Source organism: Anas acuta, chromosome 1 (assembly GCF_963932015.1).
Source record: "Anas acuta chromosome 1, bAnaAcu1.1, whole genome shotgun sequence".
In the NCBI taxonomy this organism is placed as follows: Eukaryota; Metazoa; Chordata; class Aves; order Anseriformes; family Anatidae; genus Anas; species Anas acuta.
In genome coordinates this window covers 102,382,900-102,404,799 of record NC_088979.1, presented here as the reverse complement: position 1 = coordinate 102,404,799, position 21,900 = coordinate 102,382,900, and the positions used below count along the sequence as shown (strand labels likewise).

General features: G+C 44.5%; 1 protein-coding gene across 4 annotated transcripts in view; it reads left to right on the top strand.

Annotated features, from left to right (window-relative positions):
• Positions 1-947: 947 nt before the first annotated feature.
• Positions 948-21,900, top strand: part of USP25 (ubiquitin specific peptidase 25) — a 93,125-nt gene continuing 72,172 nt past the window's right edge. Inside the window, exon 1 of one of the 4 annotated variants that reach the window (XM_068690569.1) lies at positions 948-1,467. In XM_068690569.1, coding sequence (XP_068546670.1) covers positions 1,423-1,467 — 45 coding nt within the window. In that variant the 5' untranslated portion in view covers positions 948-1,422. The remainder of the gene's footprint in view (positions 1,468-21,900) is intronic. The other 3 variants (XM_068690545.1, XM_068690553.1, XM_068690536.1) reach the window with 3 other exon arrangements.

Below are 21,900 nucleotides of genomic sequence, written 5' to 3'. Positions count from 1 at the left end.
CATCTCCTGCTCTGAAGCTACAGTGAATTAAGGCAGTGTTTGCAGGTTGTCCTGAGTTGTGCAAAAACTGGTGTTTTTCTTGAAGACCAAGACCTTGCAGTGAAGTTATTACCTGGTAATCTCACTTCACTTGGGGGGAGGAATTGAATTACTGAGTCGTAAAAGGCTCTGCGTGTTGAATTGCGAGTAGATACAATTCATTTCATTGCATCAGGCTTGCAGGTCTAGAGTTTGAGTTACGCACTGTTTAGCAGCAGCATGCTGCTCCCCGGAGCTGTTCCTACAGAACAGGCTTCCCTGCTTGGGAAACCCACCTGGCACACGGCTACCATACAACCTACAGGCGATCCAGCACCTGGGGTGGGTCCTTCCCGTTACCCTGGTTCAATTCAAGTGCATCTTGGGCACACAGCAACCAAAGCAAACCAGGTGCTGCAGAGATTTGTGAGACCTTTTTTTTGGGAGGGGTGGGCAGCAGGCTGACTTTGCAGCTATTCCACAGCCCTGCCGGTGGCTGTGGAGCAGGCCCGAGGGCCCGTCCCTGCCGCAGCAGCAGGGCCCGGCCGGCGGGGAAGCGGCGGGGGCAGCCCCAGCCCCGCCCGGTCCCCATCCCACGGCGTCAGGGGGGGCAGCGGGTCCGGGCGGCCCCAGCTCTCCAGGACGGGCTCTCCCTGGCTGCGAGGACGCCCGAAACTCTCGTCTTGCTCCTTTCTCGGCTGCACAGGCTGGGGGGAGAACAGGAACAGAGAAGCCATCACCCACCCCTTCATAACGCCGTTCTGAAGGACCCGACCCCTTCCCCGCCTTACTGGCGGCGGAGCGGGTCATTAACACCCCCCCACCCCCATCAGGCGCACTCGGCGGCCTGCCGGGGAAGCGCCGGCAGCGGGGCCGCCCCGGGGCCCTGCAGCCCCCCGGGAGCCCCCCGGGAACCCCCCGGGCAGCCGCCGCCGCCTCCCCCGGCCCCGGGCGCCCCCCCGGCTGCCCCGCCGGCCCCCGGGGGCTGGGCGCCGCCGCCGCCAAGATGGAGGCGGGCGGTACGGGCAGCGCCGCCGCCCCTGCCCGCTAGGCACCGGCCGCGGAGGAGGGAGGAGGGCGGAGGGCGGCGGCGGCGGGCGAGGGGTGCCCGGGCGCCGGGGCAGGTGCTCGGGGCGGCGCCGTGCCGAGGGCGGAGCCGGCGGCGCTGCCGGCGACGCCGTGCGGCGGCGGGGCCACGGGGAGCGACAGCGGGGCCTGAGCGGATCGGCGCTGCCCCATGGCGGCCGCCCGGCTCGGCGGCCCGCCCGCCTGGCGCTGACTCGGGCTCCCCCTCCCGCCCCTCCTCCCGCCCCGCCGCCTCCTCCGGCTCCGCTCGCCCAGCCCGGGCCCGGCCCAGCCGCCTCCCGCCGAGCCCGCTGCGCAGCCGGGAGCCGCGCGGGGGCCATGACGGTGGAGCAGAACGTGCTGCAGCCCGGCCCGGCCGCCAAGGTGAGAGCACGGCTCGGCTCGGCCCGGCTCGGCTCGGCACAGCCCGGCCCGGCTCGGAGCCCGCCGCCCTGCCCTGCCCTGCCCTGCCCGCCCGGGCCTGCGCCGGCCTCGGGGAACTTCTCCCCCCGCTCCCCGGGCCAAGGGCGAAGGGAGGGAAGGGCGCGAGGCCCGCGCCGCGGGCAGCCGGGGGGCTGCGGGGGGGGGGGCTGGGGGGCTGCGGGCGTGCGGGGCCCGGCCGGGCCAGCGGGGCCCAGGGGGTTTGCGCCGCGCTGCGCTGCTCCGGCCGCTGCCCGGGCCGGGAGCTGGTGAGCAGCCAGACCCTGCTCGAAAATGGACACCTTCGGCAGCTCCCCTCCGCCCGGGCAGGGGAAGCCGGGGCTTTAACCGCGCCGCCGCTTTCCCTGTCCCCGAAGGTGTGTGCTGCTGTCCTGGCTGCGGCACGGTGGTGCCCCCTCTTCCCTGTATGCACGCATTTTTGGCGGCACGTGATGTTTTCAGGCGATGGTGGAGGTGTTTGCACAGGCACGGGCGGTGAGGAAGTTTAATGGCAGCGGCCCGAGAGCTCTGGGTCAGCGGAGCAGCGGCGGTGCAGGTGTGAGCGGGCAGGGCGGCTCGGGAAGCCCGCTGGGAGGGACAGGCAGCGTGCTGGCACCCGGCGAAGCGCTGGTTTTGTGGGACAGCAAGGGCTGAAGGACCGAGTTTTGTCTCCTCGTCAAAATCAGGCAATTTCAGTCCTTAGTCAGTCCTGATTCCGACTGATGTGCGCTGACACGCACGTGGCAGGCTTCTGCTGCAAGGGCCCGTGCTGTATCTTCTGTGTTTAAGCACTTCGCTTTTTGCTGATGTTGGTCCAGCCGCTCTCCTGTGTAACCAGATCTTCTTTTTTTCAAAGCGTTGTTGATGGTTTACTTAAATATCCCCTAATTATTGTATCAGATATTCTGTTACATAATACTTGCTGGGCGCTTGTCAAGGCTTGGACGGTCTGTCAGCAGTGCTGAAGAAGAAATGCTACAGTTTGCAGTTAAACCATTGCTTGTAGGTCAGTAGTTCAGGAGTACTTCAGTTTCAAGACTGAGTTTACGGAGCGGTTGGGGATTGAGTCTTACAGGTCACCTGGTAATCCGTACCGGAGCAAAGAACTGAAGTCAGTTTGAGACTTCCAACATTGAAATTTCTCCGTGCACGATGATTACTTCTCTAAGTACCCCCAGAAATTGTATAGCATGGCAAACTTCTTTCGTGCTAGGGATTTGTTTCCATTGAATCATCTGATTGTTTTATTATCTGAAACTTCTTATTATCTACTTTATCCTTAATTGCATGCTGGAGGAGGGGGAAACAACCTTGAGAACGTTTTACAAAAAATGCTATTAGACTCCAAAGTAAGTGTCATGTTGCGTAGTGAGGCTAACAAATAGCTAACTGGCTGACAAACTTCGACGTTGTTCAGCTTATTTTCATTAAAAAAGATCTTGAAAGCACAGTGGACTGAGGCATGGTTGGAGAGATTGCCATGCCACTAGCTCATCTTCTTCCCTCAAAAGAAGAAAATCCCATGCTCTACAAATAAAGAGAGTTTGTTCTGCAGACCTCAAAGTTTGTCATGATTGTTTTCTGTTAGCGTGAAGAAACCACACGCAAACAGAAATATATTGGATTTCTAAGAGATGTCTGAGTCACCAGCATACCTTATTCAGAGCTGTGGTTCCCAACATTGTTCATCAGATGTTGTCTTTCTGTCATACAGGAAGTATGTGTCAAGCTTCAACAGCACTGGGCGAAGCAGATTTTTGTTAGTAAGTGCTCTAACTACAAACAGCCCCCCTCCCGCTGAAGCTATCTTCAGTTCGTAGTTAAAGAATCCGGACCAGTTCAAAAGACATTCTTTCTTTTATGTTTAGTGGTCATCTTGACTCCTCGTTAAAGCTAGCCATTTATCTCCTGAAGTAAGTTAGTCACGATGCTCTCATTGCTCTGACTCTTGTGCGGTTCTGTAATGTTGTAGGGGACTTGTAGGCTATCGGTAACCTTTCTGTTGAGCCCAGGGTGCTTGAGCGCAGTTACAGGCTGACGCCCTTGCTGTGCCCCTTTGCCAGGTCCGTGCCCTTTAGACAGAGGGCGGGGGGAAGGTGACTTTCTAGTAACTGGAAGAAAGCAGTGTGGAGAGGTCATACGTGTTTCAGCCCTAACTCGTAATCACTGTGACAGCCAGCTCGTAACAACAGACTGCAGAAACTGGGGTGAATGGTAGCAGGCCCCTGAGCAATGTGTGTTATCGAGTGCCAGTGCCTTAGGAGGAAGACTGAGTGCTGGCTGGTGCGTGGATTCCAGGCCTGTTCTCTCTGTCCTTTCGTTTCCCACACCCACTGTTATTTCAGACCTGTGATTCAGCACTATATTGGCAGTCTAATCACAGGAGTAGTGGAATAAAGTTAGGTGTATCAGCTCAGCTTTTTTTTTTTTTTTAAAGAAGCACAAGCCTTTGAGGATATTTAGCACTAGAAATAACGCATGGCATTAAGCAAAGTCTAACACTGTTCACTTTCTCTCTTCTTTGGTCTTTTTTTTTGGGGGGGGGGAGGGGGTATTACAGAGAAAACTCTGTTAGCTGGCAGGTGCCTTTCTGCTTTGCATAACCTGTATATTTGATGTGCTTATTGAAAGACTGTTAGTAATATGGCAGTGGCAGCTTTTCTTTCCTGAAAGCATAGTCACTGGCTTCTTAATGCGGCGATAGCTGTTCGTGCAGAGGGTGACACAGCCGCACGTCTCCCACAGTTGAGGCAGCGATGGCTCTGCAGTTCTCAGTGGCAGGAGGCGATCTCACAGAAATTTCACAGATCTCACAAATGCCCCCCCAGCATTTGGTGCTCGTGGGAAGCATGTGGCAGTCATGCTGCGTTCTCACCTTGGTAGGTGGTAACCTTACCGGGGGACGTACAACCTTACAACCTTGGTGTTCTTGTCATCTGAGTTTGGGGTTGCTGACAGACTCATGGGGCTGTAGGCTGCTGGGCTGCTGCGCTCGTCGCATGTCCAGAGCCCATCTCGCTTGGGGCCGAGACACAGGCGTCCTCCTGCGTCTGAGAAGGGCGCCCTGGGCCATGAAATGGGGCTGGATTACGTGTCTCCCCCTGGGCAGGCTGCCCATGTTTGGGCTGTTTGTGTGGCAGGCAAGCTAGCCGTGCAGGGCTGGAATATGGGAGCTACACCTGCTTTGGCTGGCACTGGAAGTTGTAATGCCTCCTTCGGACGGAGAGTGGGAAATAACCAGACTGGTTTGCTGATCGTGTTTGCACCAACAGCTATGTAGATCGCAATAATTATATGGAGTGCCATCGAGTCACAGTTTCAGATCTAATTGTATTGTCACATAATTAAAAAAGAAGTTCATATAAACCCGTCATATATATGTAGTTACACCTTCCACATAGACTCCTGTGCAAAGACCAGTGACACAATTTTGCAAGCAATCCTCAGAAAGGTATGCTAAATACCTTCCAATTTTAGGAATGCGCCGGTGCATTTCGGGGGGAGTGTGTGGGCAGTTTTAATTATTGTTGCTTTGGTAGCTATGCAGTTTTTTGAATCTTGGACATTTTTGTGTTACATTAGTATAATGTGCTATGGATCTGCACCTTTCTGAAGTCTTTAGTCGTAGCTTAAAACGTGCTGCCTTCTAGAAAACTTTTCACAAATGTTCACTAATTTGATAGCGGTAGCAGGAGTTTACAACTATACTATTATCATTATCATCTGTCTGAAATAACATCTTTAAATATCTTGTGGTCCACACTTTGAAAGGAAAATACTACTTGAGAATATTTAAGGCTTATACAGTTTTCTGTTAACCTTCTGTAAAAGTTTAAACTATCTTCACCACTTCCTACAGGGTCTTTAGGATAACCCTAAGACAGTATTTACAGCTACTCTGAGCAGCAACTACAAAAGATGTCACAACCCAGCAGCTTCTGTGAAAAGGTCAAAAATCAAATTACCCGAATTTCAAATTAGCAAAATATTTCACGTTTTTTAAGAGTGCTTTGTAAAGATAAGTGGGAGGATAACAGAGCAATTGCTTTTCTTGCACTCTTATGGCTGGAAAGATATCTTAAGGGAGGAAGTAACATCCCTTTGATCCTGTGAGATTTGTTGGTGTTCATGGGAGATATAACTGGATGTAACTGGAGATATAGTGAAATCAGCAGGTTTGTCGTGGTTGTGTTCTGACAACGAGCAAGGAAGGGAAGATGATTTTTTTTAAATTCCCATTCTGGTTTTGACTAAATCTTCATTTATTCCTGTCTAAAGCACATGCCAAAGTTTCACCAGTTTATTCAATTGATTTATGCAAATCTCAGCCTGTAACTTCAGTTATTTAAGGGGCTGGGCTGGGTGACAGAGTTCAGCCTCACGATCCTGGGCTCTGATACCCTGACCCAGACCAAGTCTGCCTTCTCGGACCAGAGCCGACAGTGAGGTGTCCGAATTGAGCAGTGCTCGTGGCGCTCCAGAAGTCACCCCAGCAGTGTCAGGGGCAGGCAGCTACCCAGCACCCGGTGGGTGCTCTTGGGATTCCTCTGTGTTTTCCTGCTCTCCGCTTTCTGTAGTGAAGAACTGATTTGCAGTGCCCAGCCCATCGTCTGGCAAAAGCTAGGCGCCGCGCGTGACATTCCTGATATTCCTCTGCAGAAAAAATAAACAGAAAGCTTAGCAGCAGTGTCTTCTCTTGCATGTTTTCATGTAGGAATACATTCCTTTAAAAGTATGACTTTTTGTTTTTGTTGTGACTTCTTGTACTTAGGATGGAGCAGGGCTCTTAAAACTCTGAGTGATGGGGGAGCGTGGGTGTCTGTCTTGCCAGGACCTGGTCTGAGACAGGAAAGTCTCTCCTGCTTTCACTGGATTGGAAAGATGTGTGAGAGCAGCTTTGCTGTTCTGGGAAACGAAAGTGTCCCAAGTGCTTTCACTTTCTTGTTCTCCTGCCCCAGCGAGTGTGGTTATGTAGGGTGGTGAAGACTGCATCAAGTCAGAATAAAGTCTGTTTTGTTTTTTTCATTCCTTTCCTTTCTTTTTTTTTTTTTTTTTAATGGCCGTGTTAAACTTCCCTGCCAGAAACCCATGCCCGAGTTGGCAATCTGATGTTCTTCCGTCAGCAGTCAGGCACCTGTAACTCGAGGGTTCTGAGCTTCTCACCAGGGGGCTGTTTTCTCCTCCCTGGGCTTGGCTGAGCAGCAGTGCTGGGCGAGCAACACGTCAGGGCTTTCAGACAGCAGCCCAGGAGAGGCTGTGATGGTAACACAGCTGATGATTTGATGAATTCCGGATAAACTTCCTTCGTCTTCCCGTTAGGAAATAAAGACTGCTTCTGTTAGGTGAGGTTTGCACCTCATCAGCTGGGGTGCTCTTGAAGAAGTCACTATCCGCCAAGAGTGGAAAATATTTGACTGGAGCGAACAGTAGTTTAACCAAGTTCAGGGAAATTAATGCAACTCGCATGCAACTTCTGCCAGAGGTGGTGGTGGGTCTGTTCGTAGGGAACGTGCAAAGTTCTGGTTAATGAGCGGTCAAGAGGAACTCACGGTGAGAAGCCAGTAAGTGCCCTGAATCACAGTATTTAGTTGTATAGAAGCTAAGGGTAAAGTTGAAGCTTTTCCAATATACTTTTTAAAAAATTGTTGGATTATTAAAAAAATACAAGAACATACAGTGACAAAGTAGCTTAAAGCTGAGGCTGAGCTACTGAGATAGTTTATTGCTGAGTGGGATAGCTGGGGCATGCCTTGCATAATGGGACAAACTCAGGATTTATGCAAAGCAAAGGGAAAATATTTTTTGTTTGTTTTTTGTTTTTTCCCCTCCAGTTTTCTGCATCAGGTTGGCAAAGAGCATCTCTTAATATCTTTTGTGAACAGTTGTAACTCTTAATTTGGCAACAACATGTTCCGAACGGTGTCTCTCTGATTTTTTAATGTATTTATTACAGCATTAATGAAAGGCAATAAATGTTGTCATAAGACGTGTTGTGCCAATGCATCTTAGCCCAGGTTGTAGGTGAAATAGAGAGCAGCTGTCGTTTGTGCCATGCTGAGTGCAGCCATTTAATGCTGCATTTTTACAGCATTAAAATTTCCACATCCTTATTGTATTGCAGGCTTTGTATTTCTTTAGGTCATCAAAACTTGCAATAGATTGACTAAGGACTCTAGAAACCATCATGAGAAAATATTCATGCAGCTTTCTGAGCGAGCCTGTCTGTACTGCCTTTTTGCCCTAAGTAACTATCCCAGTTTTTAGAAGTGCATACGGGGAGTGTAAATCTCACTCTGCACTGGGAGTGATTGAGGCACTCATGCTGCCTTCTACTGATAGCTGTGGGGCTGTATCCTCTGATAGCGGGGTCGTTTTAACGTAATAAACTATGTAGCAGTTTTCCTGGTGAATGTGGTGCAGAGTCTGTGGTTTTAGGCTTTAATAGGAATTAGAAGTTAAGCAACAACTTGAGTCAATAGTGAGATTCCTGAGAAATGCTGTGAAGAAACAATTTGAACCTAAGGTAGTGAAAAAGACAGATTGACATGCAATTTCACGAATAAGACACTACAGTAACATCAGGTGTCTGCAGCAAGTCTGGTGATTTCTTGTCTATGTAATTGTGGATTTGCTTTCCGTATATTTAGTAACATCACTAATTCCAAGCAGTATAAAAATTTAATTTATTTAGACTCAGACTCCTGCAATTTAAGAATATATTTTTTTCAGTTAGGTATCATATTTGTTATTGTTTTCAAACTGTCCTTAGCTACGTACTTTTGCTTGTCTTTGATATAAATGGTTGAAATGTATGAGAATGTTGAAAGCCACCAGCAGGAGGGTTTTCCTGAAAGCGGATGTTATCTGTTGATTGGACTTGAACAGAAACAGCAGTGTCGTGAGAGATGGCAACACTGAGTTGCCACAGTTTGAACATAGCTCTCCTGAGTACAGGTATTAGAGAGGTGGCATCCTATCAAGGTGCAATGTGAATAAGTTGCAGGCTGGAGTGCAACTAGGTTAGCTCTGGAAGCAACACCTGACATCAGTTTGGGTATGTAAGACATTTTATAAAGTAGCAGAAATATCCATATGCAAATCCTGATAGTTTTTTTTTCTTTCAGAGATGCGCTGCTTTGACTTAATGCTTTTGTTTACAGTAGGTTTCTGAATTATCTTAACTGCTAGATTCTTGCTGAAAAACTTAACACCCTGCACAACATTTGTTTTAACCTGTTTATTATCAATAAATTAGCAACAGTCAAGTTTATCAAAGTTCAGTTTCTAAGCAAATGCAGATCATGCTTATAACATCCTTGAGTAAAATTTTCTTAGCCATCAGGTGAAAGCGTAAGTGTATATTCACAGTTTTTTCTTGTAAGTCTTACAGTAAGCACATGTAGACAAAATGATACATTTAATAGCAGCTTTTCAGAGAGCCAGTAGTGTTTTAAAGGCTTGATCCGTAGCTATTTAATTGACCCCTACGTCTTGCCTCAGTCTAGGCAGAATTTGTGGAAATTAACACATCATATAGTGCCATTATATGTGTCTGTGGCTTCTTCCTACCAATTAATTTGTCATAATTTCACTTGTGTTGTACCCCATAATCCATAGGGTTCCCTTTGATTTAAACAGGACGTTGACTTGTCATTAGTGTCTGAGACTTGAAAGTTTTGGATTATGAACTGTGTAGCCATACTTAAAGGCATTTATTACTTCTGGTGAATAATAAATGATAGCCTTGAGTTTGCACATGGTTTCTGTGGTAGCCATTCTCACAGCTATGCGAGTTCAATAAAAGCGAGGTATCTGTCGTGAAGACCTCTGTTCTTATACTCAAACCAAAAATGACTTTGTCCACATTTCAAAAAACTGCTTTTATGAGTTCATTTTGAGAAGTCTAGTTTTACTGTGGTAAGCCAGGATAAAGAGTGCTGTTTGGAAGCTGAACGTAGTACTCATGTACATCCAGGTGTATGCTGTTTGAGTGCTTTAAAGTGAACAGCTGGAAAAGGATGGGTATGCACAGGCGCCTGGTGTTCCTTGCTGAAGAGGAGATGGTGAGAACAGACTCCTACTCTGCTTTCCTTTTGTGTTCAGTTTCATTTTATTAATGAAAGATAAATTTCTTGTGGGAACAGAGTTCTTGGCAGTGAACTTTGTATTAAAAAACAGAACAAAACAAAGTGAAAAAAACACAACAAAACACTTTCCAAAGTGCATAGGTATAAGTGGCCTTAGGTGACTGAATAGCATGGATTTTGTTGTATCCTAGAAATCCTGTGTTATGACTGAGAAAGTGTTTCTTTATTTTGCTGACTTCAACTTCTTTTTTTTTTTTTTGTGTACATAATTATGGTAAGATATATGAGTGAAGCTTTTAAGCTTGTAAATATGATTTTAAAAAAAAGTTAGCTTTTGAACTGCTTCTGGAGTTCCATTTCCCTTCTTGGAATTACCTGCTTTCTCATTTGTCATCTTCTTCACGTTTTGATTTTGTTTCTCATGTAATTCCTCCAATGTAGGGTCATGCTATTTCCACTTACTTTCCCACTAGCGGTTTCTCTTCTTATGTTAGATCCTTTTCATTATCTGGTGGTAGTAATCTGCAAGTTTGTTTGATTCAGGCACCTATGTTTATTGCTTTTTTTCCCCTTTAAACAGGATACTGGAATTAAGCATTCTCTTTACCTCTATGTTGCTTTATTTGTTTGGAAGGTTAAAAAAAAAAAAAAAGAAAAAAAGAAAAAAAGCTATCGTTTTACTGGAAAGTTTTAAAATTCCCTCTATTCTTTCATGTGTTTTATGGGACTTGGCAAAAGGCACAGAACTTATCTTGTGACAACCATGGTTGAACCAAAATCACCCCTCACCTGAAGCTGATGGGGCTGCTGCGTTGGGTACCAGTCTGCTGGTCGACTGGATAACCTCTGGGCTTATTGATGCTAAAGATGGGCAGATTTCCCTGCTCATCAGCAGTTCCGGCTCCTGTTACCTTGGCATGTTGCCTTGGAGCTTTTTCTAGGTCTGATTTAAAGACTGGTGACTGTGCCACCTACTTTCTAGTGCTGGTGGGGGTGTGTATGCAATGTACAGACTCTGCTGCATTACTTGAGATCAGGGAAGGATTTTGCAGCTGCCTTCTATCGCCAGCAAACACGTTGAAGACTCTTTTGCTTTGTGACCTTTTGTGGAATAATTGCCAGAGGTGACTTAGAAATTAAACTTATATTCACATTTTAAAGAAAAGGTACAGCATTGAAGAAGCTTCCAGGGTAGAGTGTAGCTGTATTCCATAGATGTTCCTTAGGCCTCCAACATTAGATGTTGACCACACCTGGGGAACTTGGTGTGCTGACTCTAAAAGGAACTGTATGGAGCATGGAAACAGCACAGCCAGGCTCTGTGATAGGATGGGAACTTGCAGCTTACCAGTTCTGATGTACCTTCATCTTTGTTACTCTCGGACAACAGCCTGTCATGTTTTTGACAAAATGCTGTCCTTTTGGTGAATTTTGCTCATTATAGTATCATTATAATACCAAAACACACCTCCATCCCAAAAGCTACCCACCTCCAAGGTGTAAACATGTCTCAATGAGTTTGTCCTTTATTTTTTTCTAGTCTATACCTTTAAAAGCAAAGCAAGAAAATTTCACACCAATCGTAACAAAGGTATGTATGACTAGAGTCACTCAAGGTCTACCTGAAAGATAGGAAATAATATAAATTAGTTTAAGGGAGACAGGATGTTAGGCAAGATACCATCGTGTAAGGGAAGATAACATTCTGACTTCTGGGACCAGTTGATGGGCTGAGCCTCTCTTTTCCCCCATTGGGACACCTTTGGGTAAGATCCGAACGCTTTGGTTATGCCAAGTGCACCCTGTGAAACTTAGGAATCTCTATAGAGTCGCTTTATATCTTTTAATGTGTTTGTAGCCAGGCAGAGCTACTCATACTCTTGGTATTTGCACGTGCTTTGCAGACAGTGAATCCATCACTGGCATTCCAAAGAACCTGTGTATCTGTTGCTGTAATGAATTGCACTACTCGTTAATCCAGCCGTGGTAGTTCTCATTGAATGTGACCAAACCTTTTAAGTGTGGCCATGGTAGTTCATGGAACGCAATTAGACTGAGGGTGTGTTACGTTATTTGTGTATCCGTAATCGTGATAATTCAGTACCCTGAATGCAACCAGACTTACAGCGATGAATCAGGCATCACTCTCAATTAAACCTTTAACAAAATACCTTTGAATGGAAAATCATTGGAAATTTTACTATTGATGTATTGATCTATTGTTTGATGGGGAAATGTGTTGACATAACGATGTTGCTAAGAAGGCAACATATTTAAATTTTCCACATTGAAAGTTACTTTTCAAAACAGTCAACTCTTTAGAGTAGTCTTTCATACACCTTTAGCTCAAGTCAACCTGCAAGGTTTGACTGTGTATGTGGTGATGATGGGTGGCGGAGAGTCACTGCTGGTGGTACTGCAATGACACCACTGAGACACGGGACTGGATTGCAACAAATGGCAGGTAAAAACCACAGTGGTCGGAAGTGTCATGAGACCACGTTCAGCTTTCTCCCTGGGGGCTGAGGCAAATGTGTGTTTCAATATGACATAATTCAAAGTTCATTTAAAAAAAAATCTTTTTGATTTTCTTTTTTCTTTCTCCTTGAAATAAAATTGCCCGGAAAATGTCAACTGTCTTCTGTGGAGAACACTGCTAAACTCACTATTTTTTGGATTGTGAAGTAGTAAAATTTTATGCTGATCCATGCTACAAATCTCAACACATTTAAATACTACAGTGTCTCTGTATTGTTTTAGTGTTGCTTTAGTTCCAGTGTCATCTGCAGCTGTCCAGGTTGCTATTCCCTACTGCAGGTGGAAGCTACTCACTTGCCTTCACGGGCCAGGTGCCTGTCACCTTGCATGCTGGGGCATAGTGTCTGCAGGGGCTTGCTGGTGCCTGACTTCAGAAAGGCTCTTCTGCAAGAGAAGAAGGGGCTGTTGGCAGGCCACAGCCTTGCAGGCCACCTCTCAGGTAGCGCCCCAGGTTTTGTCTGACTTCATGTTATCAGTAGACTCGTTCTTTTTCCCTCTCAAGCTAGCAAGGTGCGTCTCTTCAGGACTTCATATAAAATGATCAGTATGAACAGGATAAGTTATAAAATCGTTCAAGTGAGTGCTGAAAGCAATGTTGCATCTCTTTTCTGATGGGTTTCCATTTGCTAGCGCAACCGCGCTGAGATGCTGCGGGGAGGGAGCCGACTGGGCCGCAGCAGGAGCGGCCATGTTGCAGGTGCACCTCACAGCAGCGCCCGCGGCCCTGTGGGGAGCGGCAGGGGCAGCTCCTGTCAGATACTGTCGACTATTTGTATAAAGACTGGTCTTAAAACAGTGCATTTCAACTTCTATTTAGGATTTTTGTGCTGTCCTGTTCTGAAAGCGGTGAGGTGGACTCTTTGGTGTTTAACAGCTGCAGTCAAAGTGATCTTTCTGGACTGGAAGACTTAAGCCACGGAGCAGGGGGCAGCACATGGCTTCAGTATGTGCAGGAGCAGGTCTTGGTGTGCGTATGTGCCTGCTGTGCACTTTTACCCTGTAGAGCTGCATCAGGAGTGTTTGATCACTGCAAGCTCTCTGTTGCTGTGCTAATTTTATATTCCCCTTTTGTTGGAGTAAGTTTTCTGCAGCAGTACCGAAATAGGACAAACATTACAAGAGACTTTTTTTCCCCTTCGGTTTCTCTCACTCAATTAAAAATAGGATTAAAACAAAAGCAGAGAAACAATTCAATCTCATAAGGCTGTTGTTCCACAACAGTTTAATCCAACCTAAATAGGCACAGCCTTGATCTTGTCCTCTCCCTCACGCCAGCTCTGGCTCTCACTAAGTCAGCAGGAAATTAATTAAAAACAAAGAGCAGCTTTCTGCCAGCGTAGCAAGAGCCTGGGCTGTCCTCCTTGCCGCAGTTTCGGGCAAGTGGTGCTGGCCGAGGGGGAGGAGAGGACGGCACCTGGCCGCATCCGCGTGGGCTGACGCTGCAGGGAACCACAACCTGGGAAGCACAGCTGCCTGTTCAGAAGCAGCTTGTGGTCTGACAGCGCCTTTAGACCTTGCTGTTTGCAGGTAGTGCAGAGCCCGGGATCCCGCTGGTTTGTGCTTGCAGCTTCCAGAGTTTGTTTGTTTATTCCTAGAGTAGCTGTTGTTATTACAAGAATGGCAGAGTGAGAAGAAAAGACTGGCCTGATGGTTTTTGACTGGGAACTCTTCCTTACTGTGCAGAACAGAGTGTGAAATTGAGATAGTTGTCTAGAAAAAAAATAATTAAAACAAGCCGCTTGAGTGGGCCAGCAGAACTGCCACCTTGGGTTGAGAGGTAGCTTTTAGCCTTTCAGTGACAAACGGATAATAAATGGGTGATGAGAGGATTGCGAGTCTCTCAAATGTGAGCCAGAATAGCTTGTGTTTGGCATGGGGGGTTGAGCTGCGGTTGAGATGCACAGAAAACATCTGAGCAGGAAGCTGAAAGTGTGAATCTCTGCAGCACTGTTTGAGACCTCAGAAAGACAAGGTTCCCTGAATTCTTCATGCGTTCAAATGGACACTTGTAATAGTTGGTAGAGTAAAATATCCTGGGCAGTAACTTCTGTCAGGAGAAAGCCTGTGTTTTAGTGACATTGTATGGGCAGACACTGTAAAAGTTCACATTTAGGTGTGATGGTAACTGTCTATAAATGGAAGAAAAAATTAAAAAGAACCTTTTACAACAGAAAGTGTCCAGGAGTCATTGTAATAATAACAATTGCAATTAATATCTATATGAAGAGTTGGCTGTGTGTCTGTCATCCTCTATCGTCCTCCTCCTTTCTGTCTGTATAATGTCACCTGTCACTGAGCCCATTGGTTTTTATTTGCTGTGGCTTGTGTATACTATTGGAAGCTCTCTTGATGCTGGGGTCTGAACGCATTGACATGGGATGGGGATGTGAACCCAAGTTCAGACATGCCGTTGGGATGTGGCATTGCATTGCCTGTGGCTGGATTCCCAGGGGAATCTTTCTGAATTTTGCACATAGTTTGCAGATAACGTGTGCTTGTACTTTAAAAGACTCACCACTGGTACTTCTTATAACCCACAAGGTTTTAATGGGAATAGAGAGATATTTACTAAATGTCTTTTTGCTAATCAATTGCTAATTGACTTTTGCTAATTTTGCTAATTGTTATTGGAGTGTGTAAGAATCAAAAGCAATTTTTGTGAGAGGGCAAACTTTCACACAGCAATTTGACTGCAACTTGAAATTTAACTTATACCTAGTTAAGAGAGTGTAAAGATTTCATTTGTGTACATTAGTTAAGTCTTAGAGTTGATATTATGATGATAACAGCAGAGTGACAAGCAATAAAACCGTAGCTTGACAGTGTTTTGTTGGGACATTCTTCCTCTTGTGCTGAGCTGGATGTGAAAAATGGTGATGGTGGTTTAAAACACTCAGACCTCAAAACTCTCAATGATTTTATGTTTCTGACACCTTTCATGATTTCACTGTAATACTAAGACTGCTGTCTGTTCTTGATTATAAGCCTGTCACTGAAGTTCGTTTATGAATAGTTATCAGTGAGAATCAGAAATGTGGAACTAAGCAATTCTTTGCATGCTTCATTCAAGCAACAATGTTATAAACCAGTTCACAGACTAATTTTAAGAAAGAACTTCTGTTACATTTTTTTCTGTTTGTTCCTTTTTTTTTTTTTTTTTTTTTCGTTTGGAGGATTGCTTTTAAGCCCTGGTGCTTTGATGGAAATTGAACTGGCTTGAGAGTCATGCACATTTTTGTTGTGGTAGATCACACCATTTATTATCATATTGCTGTAAGCTGGTTTAAATGGCTTTGCTGCCTTTCTAGTCCTTACTCGTGCTTTATCTTTATAATGACTATACCTAATGCCTTCAGACACTGATTTTTTTTTTTTTATTTTTTTTTACTGGGGAAAAATCTGTTGGTAATGTAAACTTAGTATGTTTAGCTGTAAGCCAGGTAGTAAAACAGTAGGGCAGTTGAGTTGGAATCTAGAGCTGAGCTTCAATACTTCTGTGGTCTGAGAGGAAACAATACAAAATCCACTACGCAGGTTTGAGGAAATATGTTTCTGTTGCTTTCTGAATGCAGGTGATGATTTGGCTCGCATTTAACTTTTGTTGTTTTATAAATGCGTGTTAAGTATCTGAGCCAGGTTTGCCCTAGACTTAATGTCAGTAAATAGAAACTAAACTCCTCAAGCAGCTCTTCAAAATCTCATTTAAACAGTTTAAATATTAGATACCTTGAACTAAAATAAATGCAAATGTTATATGAAGAATACAGTAGATGAGATTTTTGCCGGTGAATACACAAGGCTGAGAACAGTGAGTATTTACATGAATGCGTACTCCGTGTTGTGTGGAATCCTTAATGTTCAATCTTGAAATTCATTGCAAAGCCACTTGTTAAAGCGCGTTCAGTTGAAGTAGTGCAGCTTTGTTACTGTTCATGGAAACCATAGAAATGTGGTGAGTACTCTGAGTGTAGTCTTATGATGAATATAGGCTATGTAACACTATGATTAAATGGGATCCTGCCTTTAATTTGTCAGGGAGGACTGTACGCACATAAGTGATGCGTTCAAGCCTTTTCCCCCACTAAACTTTTTGTTTGATCCAGGCTGTGGTTGGTGTGTCCTTCTGCTTCCTCGAAATAAGTTTGCTCACAGTCCAGCACCCAGTGGGTAGCTGCCTGCTTTGCACAAACTGCTGCTGTAATTGGCAGTTTTGGCTGCAGCGCTGTCACAGGCTGAAAATTTGAAGTCTCTCTGCACATCCTTGTCTCTCTGCAGGTGACTTTTTTCCAAGCCAAAGCTTGGGGTGAAATTTGCATTTGCGTGTGTATAAAAATAAAATGGTATTCTTACCTACTTTTATAATGGATACAATGCCATGTGAGAGGTTTCTCTGTTCATGACTGAACAAAAGGAAGCCCAGTTAGTAGATACCAAGCAAGGGAACCTAATTCCACCATGCTTTAGCAAGGTGCTGTAAGAATCACAACGGTCAGTGCCAGTGCAGTGATTTAACTTGGTCTTCACACTAAAAACATACCGCATTTTTAAATTTATGTGGATATGTATACACACTTTCAAGTTTATGTATTCACGTCTGTTTGTTCTGTGTATGCACACACTGAGAAAAATCCTCAGGACAGTGATGGTAGGAGCACAGACATGCATTCTGGAGTCAACTGCATGTTACCCAGTGTTGAAACTTTGTCTCCTCATTGAGGGAGCTAGCTTTTGTTTGCCTGGATGAAACTTGACCAACATCTTATGTAGATGATGCTCAATGTATCGGTGTTGCTGGAAATCAATGCTCAGCAGTGCTTGGGGGCCTTTTAACTGGTCCTGGTTAGTAATTAAGGGCCTTTGGTACGCTCGTACTTTCTCAAGTTTTCTATTTTGTATTGTTTTTGGCAGACACTTAAAGCCTGCATGTGGAGGATTTCATTCCTCTCATCTCTCAGTATTCTTCTCATTACTGCATCATCACATGATGAAACTAGCTGCTTAGCTACTTGTCTGCGATACGCACCGTTAGCAGGTCCTCTTCAGCTCAGGTCACATCAGAACAGTCTATAATATAAAATAGCTTCTGCAATCTCACTTGGGCTTTCCTCCAGCAAATAGCTCTTTCAGATCAGCATTGCTTTGGAAAGGAAAGTAAGCAGGTTTTGTGCGGAGGGAAATGAGTTGAGATGCTGTTCTCAGCGTTTGTCCATGTGAGTTTTTTTTTTTTGTCCCTATTAAATTATTCATTCCTTGAGAAGGAAAGGGTTCGTGTCGTTCATTTTTGTTACATATTTTTCTTTAAGTGGCCTTTGTTGCGAGGCATTGCTTTCACCTAGTAATGGTTGGACCATCTCGTTTATTACTAAACAGATGACTTCTCCTATACTTGGAAACTGGTAAGGGTTGTTTTATTTTCTAAGTTTTAAAGTGCTTGTGTTGCAAATACAAATATTTGGATGTTGCCACAAATAAAGCCAAAGCTTACATGTACTTCTTTAGAAGTTTAAGAAACAAGAAATAAACAGATGAAAATGTGACTATATTTTTTTCAAATTTATCTGCAGTATAATTCAGAATTAGTCAATTTATGAGATTCACATTATCAAAAAATGCATTTAAAAGTTATCAGAGTTTACATTGTTGTTGTGGAACTAATTTGGACAAAGTATCTTCCTAAGCAGATAATAGTGTAGATCCTTTTCTGCTCCACTAGCACTGGCACAGCCACTGAATGTGCTATTGTGTGAGGTTATAAACCAGATAATCTTAATTGGGCATTTCCTGAGAGGAAGGGAGGGATGGCTGAAAAAGGAAAGAATTGGAAATAAGGGCATGCATTCCTAATATACAAATTTGGCATTAGTCCAGGAAAACGGGAGAATTTCCTGTTAGTTAAGATCTTCCAAGAGCTGAAAGCTCCGGGATACATACCATGTACCTCGGAGAGGCAGAGGAAGGGGGAAGGCTGGGAACAGCTTGTGCAAGAAAGCCCAGGGGAACTGGATGCTGCGTTATGTGCCGGGATGGGGCTGTGGGCAGCTGCAGCTTGGGGCAGCTGTAGTAGCATCTGTAGTAGCATCAGTGGACCTTCGTTGGCCATTGCTGAATCAAGGACTTGGGTTACCCTGTGGCATTTGCACCAGCAGAGCCTGCTGGCACAGACCACATCGTGGAGCTTTCTTAGAGCCCTTGGCCAAACACAGTTGAAGCTGCTTGGAGTATGTGTGTGTGTGTCTTGTGTAGGCACGAAGCAGTATGTGTACACGGTGGGTATATGTGGAGTTCTTCCTAACTAAACTGCAGCATCTGTGCTATAGATAAGCGATGTCAAAAGATTTACTGTCATGTAAATTTGAAACTCTGGGGGAGAGGACGGCAAACAGCAGTGGGTGTAGGCAAATAAGCTGAAAGCATGGAAGTGGATTTCTTAGCACCAGTGGCTGTGCCTGGCTCTGCTGGAGTAATCGGTTGGATGTGTGTTAGAAGAGAGGAGCTGCTTATTAGGTCGGGTTGAAGTGCAGTGAGTTCTGGTCCACAGTTTGAGCCTCTACTAATGCAGGGTTGGAGAGAACAAAGAATCAGGGAAGAGCTTCGCTGAAAAAAGAAAGCAACTGATTTATGTTAAAGCTGGTGGTTGTGTATTGAATCTCCCCCACTGACCTGATTGCATTAACATATATTCATGTAGATGCTTCAGACACCTGCAAATGCTTGTATGCTGCTGCCTTTCTTATTTTTAAGCTGTAGCATGACCTCTGAGGTTTTGGGTGGTTTTAGTAAGCCTTTCAGTGAATGACAATCGTTCATGGTATTCTTGGGCATTTTAGGGTTTATATGCTGCGGTCACTTCAACTCAAACTAGCCCAAACTCTATGAAGAGTAAAGCTTGTAGTGCAGGCACAATCAGAAGGAGCATTAACAGGAGCAAGGAGGGGGGCTGCGCTTTATATGGAGCTCTGGCCTCGGTGTTCTGGTAAGTGACACCTGTGGTACCAGAGGGGCTGAAGCATTTAGCAGTTGCAAGAGAAATTGATCTCCAAACTTCAGACATGGGTAGTAGTAAAATGTATATGTGTATTTAAATCAACCGATGTGCTGTAATGGTATGTTGTAAAGGAATTCAATTTAGAACAAAAAGTTTCACCCACTGGGTGTCTTTGGCAGTCTACTATAGATGCACTAAATTAAAGTGTAATATCAGATCTCTGAATATGCATACAATTGTGTTTCTTAAGCTTCTTATGTGAAAAGAAAAGCAAAAGGAAAATTTAATCTCATCCTCTGATGAATGAGGAAAGGGTCTGATCGTTATTCATAGATAGTAATTGTCTGCACTGCCCTGAGTAATGAAAAGGAGCGGAATTACCCGTATGGATATAGTTCCACGGGTGATAACGAACCAGCAGTACAGCAGTAAATGAGAGTAAAGGCGAAGTGAAAGATGCAGTTGCAGGAGAGATCTGTGCGCGGCGGGCACGATGCTGGTACCTCGGGTTTGAGAGGGGAGAGCGGTGAACACGTGGCAGAGAAGGCACCAGCCTGGTGCAGTGCTGGGGGGCGTTCGGCTGCCTGACGCAGCTTGATCTGTTTCCAAAGGCCTGTTAGTTTCCATTTCAAGTGTCAACGTAAAACACTGATGAGGCGCAAGCCATTTAAATTATACTTTTTAATTTTTTTTTTTTCAGTTTCAGTTTCATTTTTATTTTTTCCTCCTCTTCCAGGAAGTGATATGTACCGTTATTCTTAAACCTCTGTGTGATTTGCAACAGCTCAATTAGAAATGAATGGCAGCTTGTCCACATGTAACCTGAAAGCCAAAAATGTCTGAATCAGGTGTCTGTGGCCCCAGAGCAGTTTAGCTGCCTGTAAGGTAATCGGGATAACTGTTAATTTTGCTCTCAATATCTGTCATTTGTAACTAGGATGTTTATGGATTCTCCGTGTTGTTTACTCAGTTACCAGTCAGAAATTCGTGAGCTGAGTGCTTGAACTAATATATGTATGTTTATGCCTAATACATATATATTTCAATATTTAAGTCATCTCTTGATGAGGACAGACCATCTCCGGGCCTGGGTCTGATCTGTAAATTGCCTGTCTTTGGGAAGGGGGCTTCAAACCACAGCTTTGCACCAGAATACTGAAACCTGGATGTCAGATACAGAAGTCTAGGATGACATGGCACGGCTGTGCTCATAAATTAGCAGCCAATATTTTGAACTGCTGTGAGATTGTTTGTTGGTAAACTGTCTCTTCTGCCTTTTCCCAGTCTGTGAGCAACGAATATCCTCCAGGCCTCTTTCATAGCCTTTCCAACTCTTGTATGTATTGTGGAAGATACAGAAATTTGTTATAACTCAACATTGTAATTTATTTTACAACTATTTTCCATTTTAGTAACCATCACGTTGGTAGCAAATAGAAAAAGAAATCAGTTCTGCTGCTGTGCACTGCCCTTGAATTGCTCCTTCCAGTTTTAATGCTGTTGTAATTACTTTTCCCAAATATTCTTTCTTCATCTTTTTTTTTTTTCTTTGCTTCTTGCCAGACCCAGGGACAGGAAAGCAACTTTACAGGGGAGACAAGTTCTGCTTTTCTGCTTTTGTACAGTGCTGTGAAATGCGTGGCGTAAACAAACAGGGGGATGAGGGGACGGGTAGAGCGGGATTTTGTTTGCCTGCTTTCCTCATGCCAGTAGTAGGGCTTTTAAAAAGGAAAAGAAGAAAAGCAAATTGGATTGTTAGCAGTGTCCCTTAGGATCATAAGTGAAGGGAGGATTGTGTATGTAATTCATAAACATCCTGAACTATACGCCTTCTATTTCAACTTATTAGGGCATGAAGTAGTGCCTGCCAGGTTAATTTCACACTGGGGAATTCAGCATTCATGCAGCTCTTAATTTCCTCCTCTATACAAAGCTGTGATAAGGAGAGAATATGGCTATTTGAATATTTGGTTCCAAATAATTCAGTCTAAAGAAAAGTATTTTAGAAGTGGTCGCAAGACAATAATTGTTATTTTTTAATGGAATTTGGAGAGCAACATGAGAATGTTTTTTTTTGTCACTGATAGAAAACATGCTTTTTGTTGAGCAAACAAAACCCTGTATTTTACAAAATCTTTTCTTTTATAGATGAAATTACTGTTTTGAGTTCAGGATGTGGTGGGCAAACAACAGAAAACGAAAAACCACTTGCAAATACCACCAAGCTTTTCTCCTTTTCCTGTCTTCCAAAGGAAGAATGGAATTGTTTAGTTTGGAACAATGGTCGATCCTCTGTGTTTTCATGGTTTTAATTGTTAGGATGCTTTTAATGGTTAAGTGAAGTTCAAGGATTATCCCAGCCTAGTGCCTATTTTTGCTTCTGTGATGTGATATCCGAACATGAGTGGAGGGAGTCAGCTGTTGGCTGTAAACAGGGTTGGGAACAGTTTTGTTTAAAAACAGAGCAAAACAAAAGCTCAAAATTCACATGAAGTGAATGTAGAAGAGCTGCTTAACCTCTTTCTCTTTCTAACTACAAGCATTACTTGAAGCTCAGTCACGGACACTGATTGATTCTCAGTTTGTGAGAGTTGGTATCAGCTGGTCTCGGAAGGTAGTTAAGACAGATTCCCAATGTTTTGCTTTAGTCTTTTTCTTAAAAAGCAATACTTTTTATACTTTTGTAGTATCTCTTTTAAAACACAGAGATATCCAGTGAAGATGACTTTCTGCGTTTTGAGGTTTGAATGGCTGGGAACTGTGTATGTTAAGGAAATGCTGGGGTTG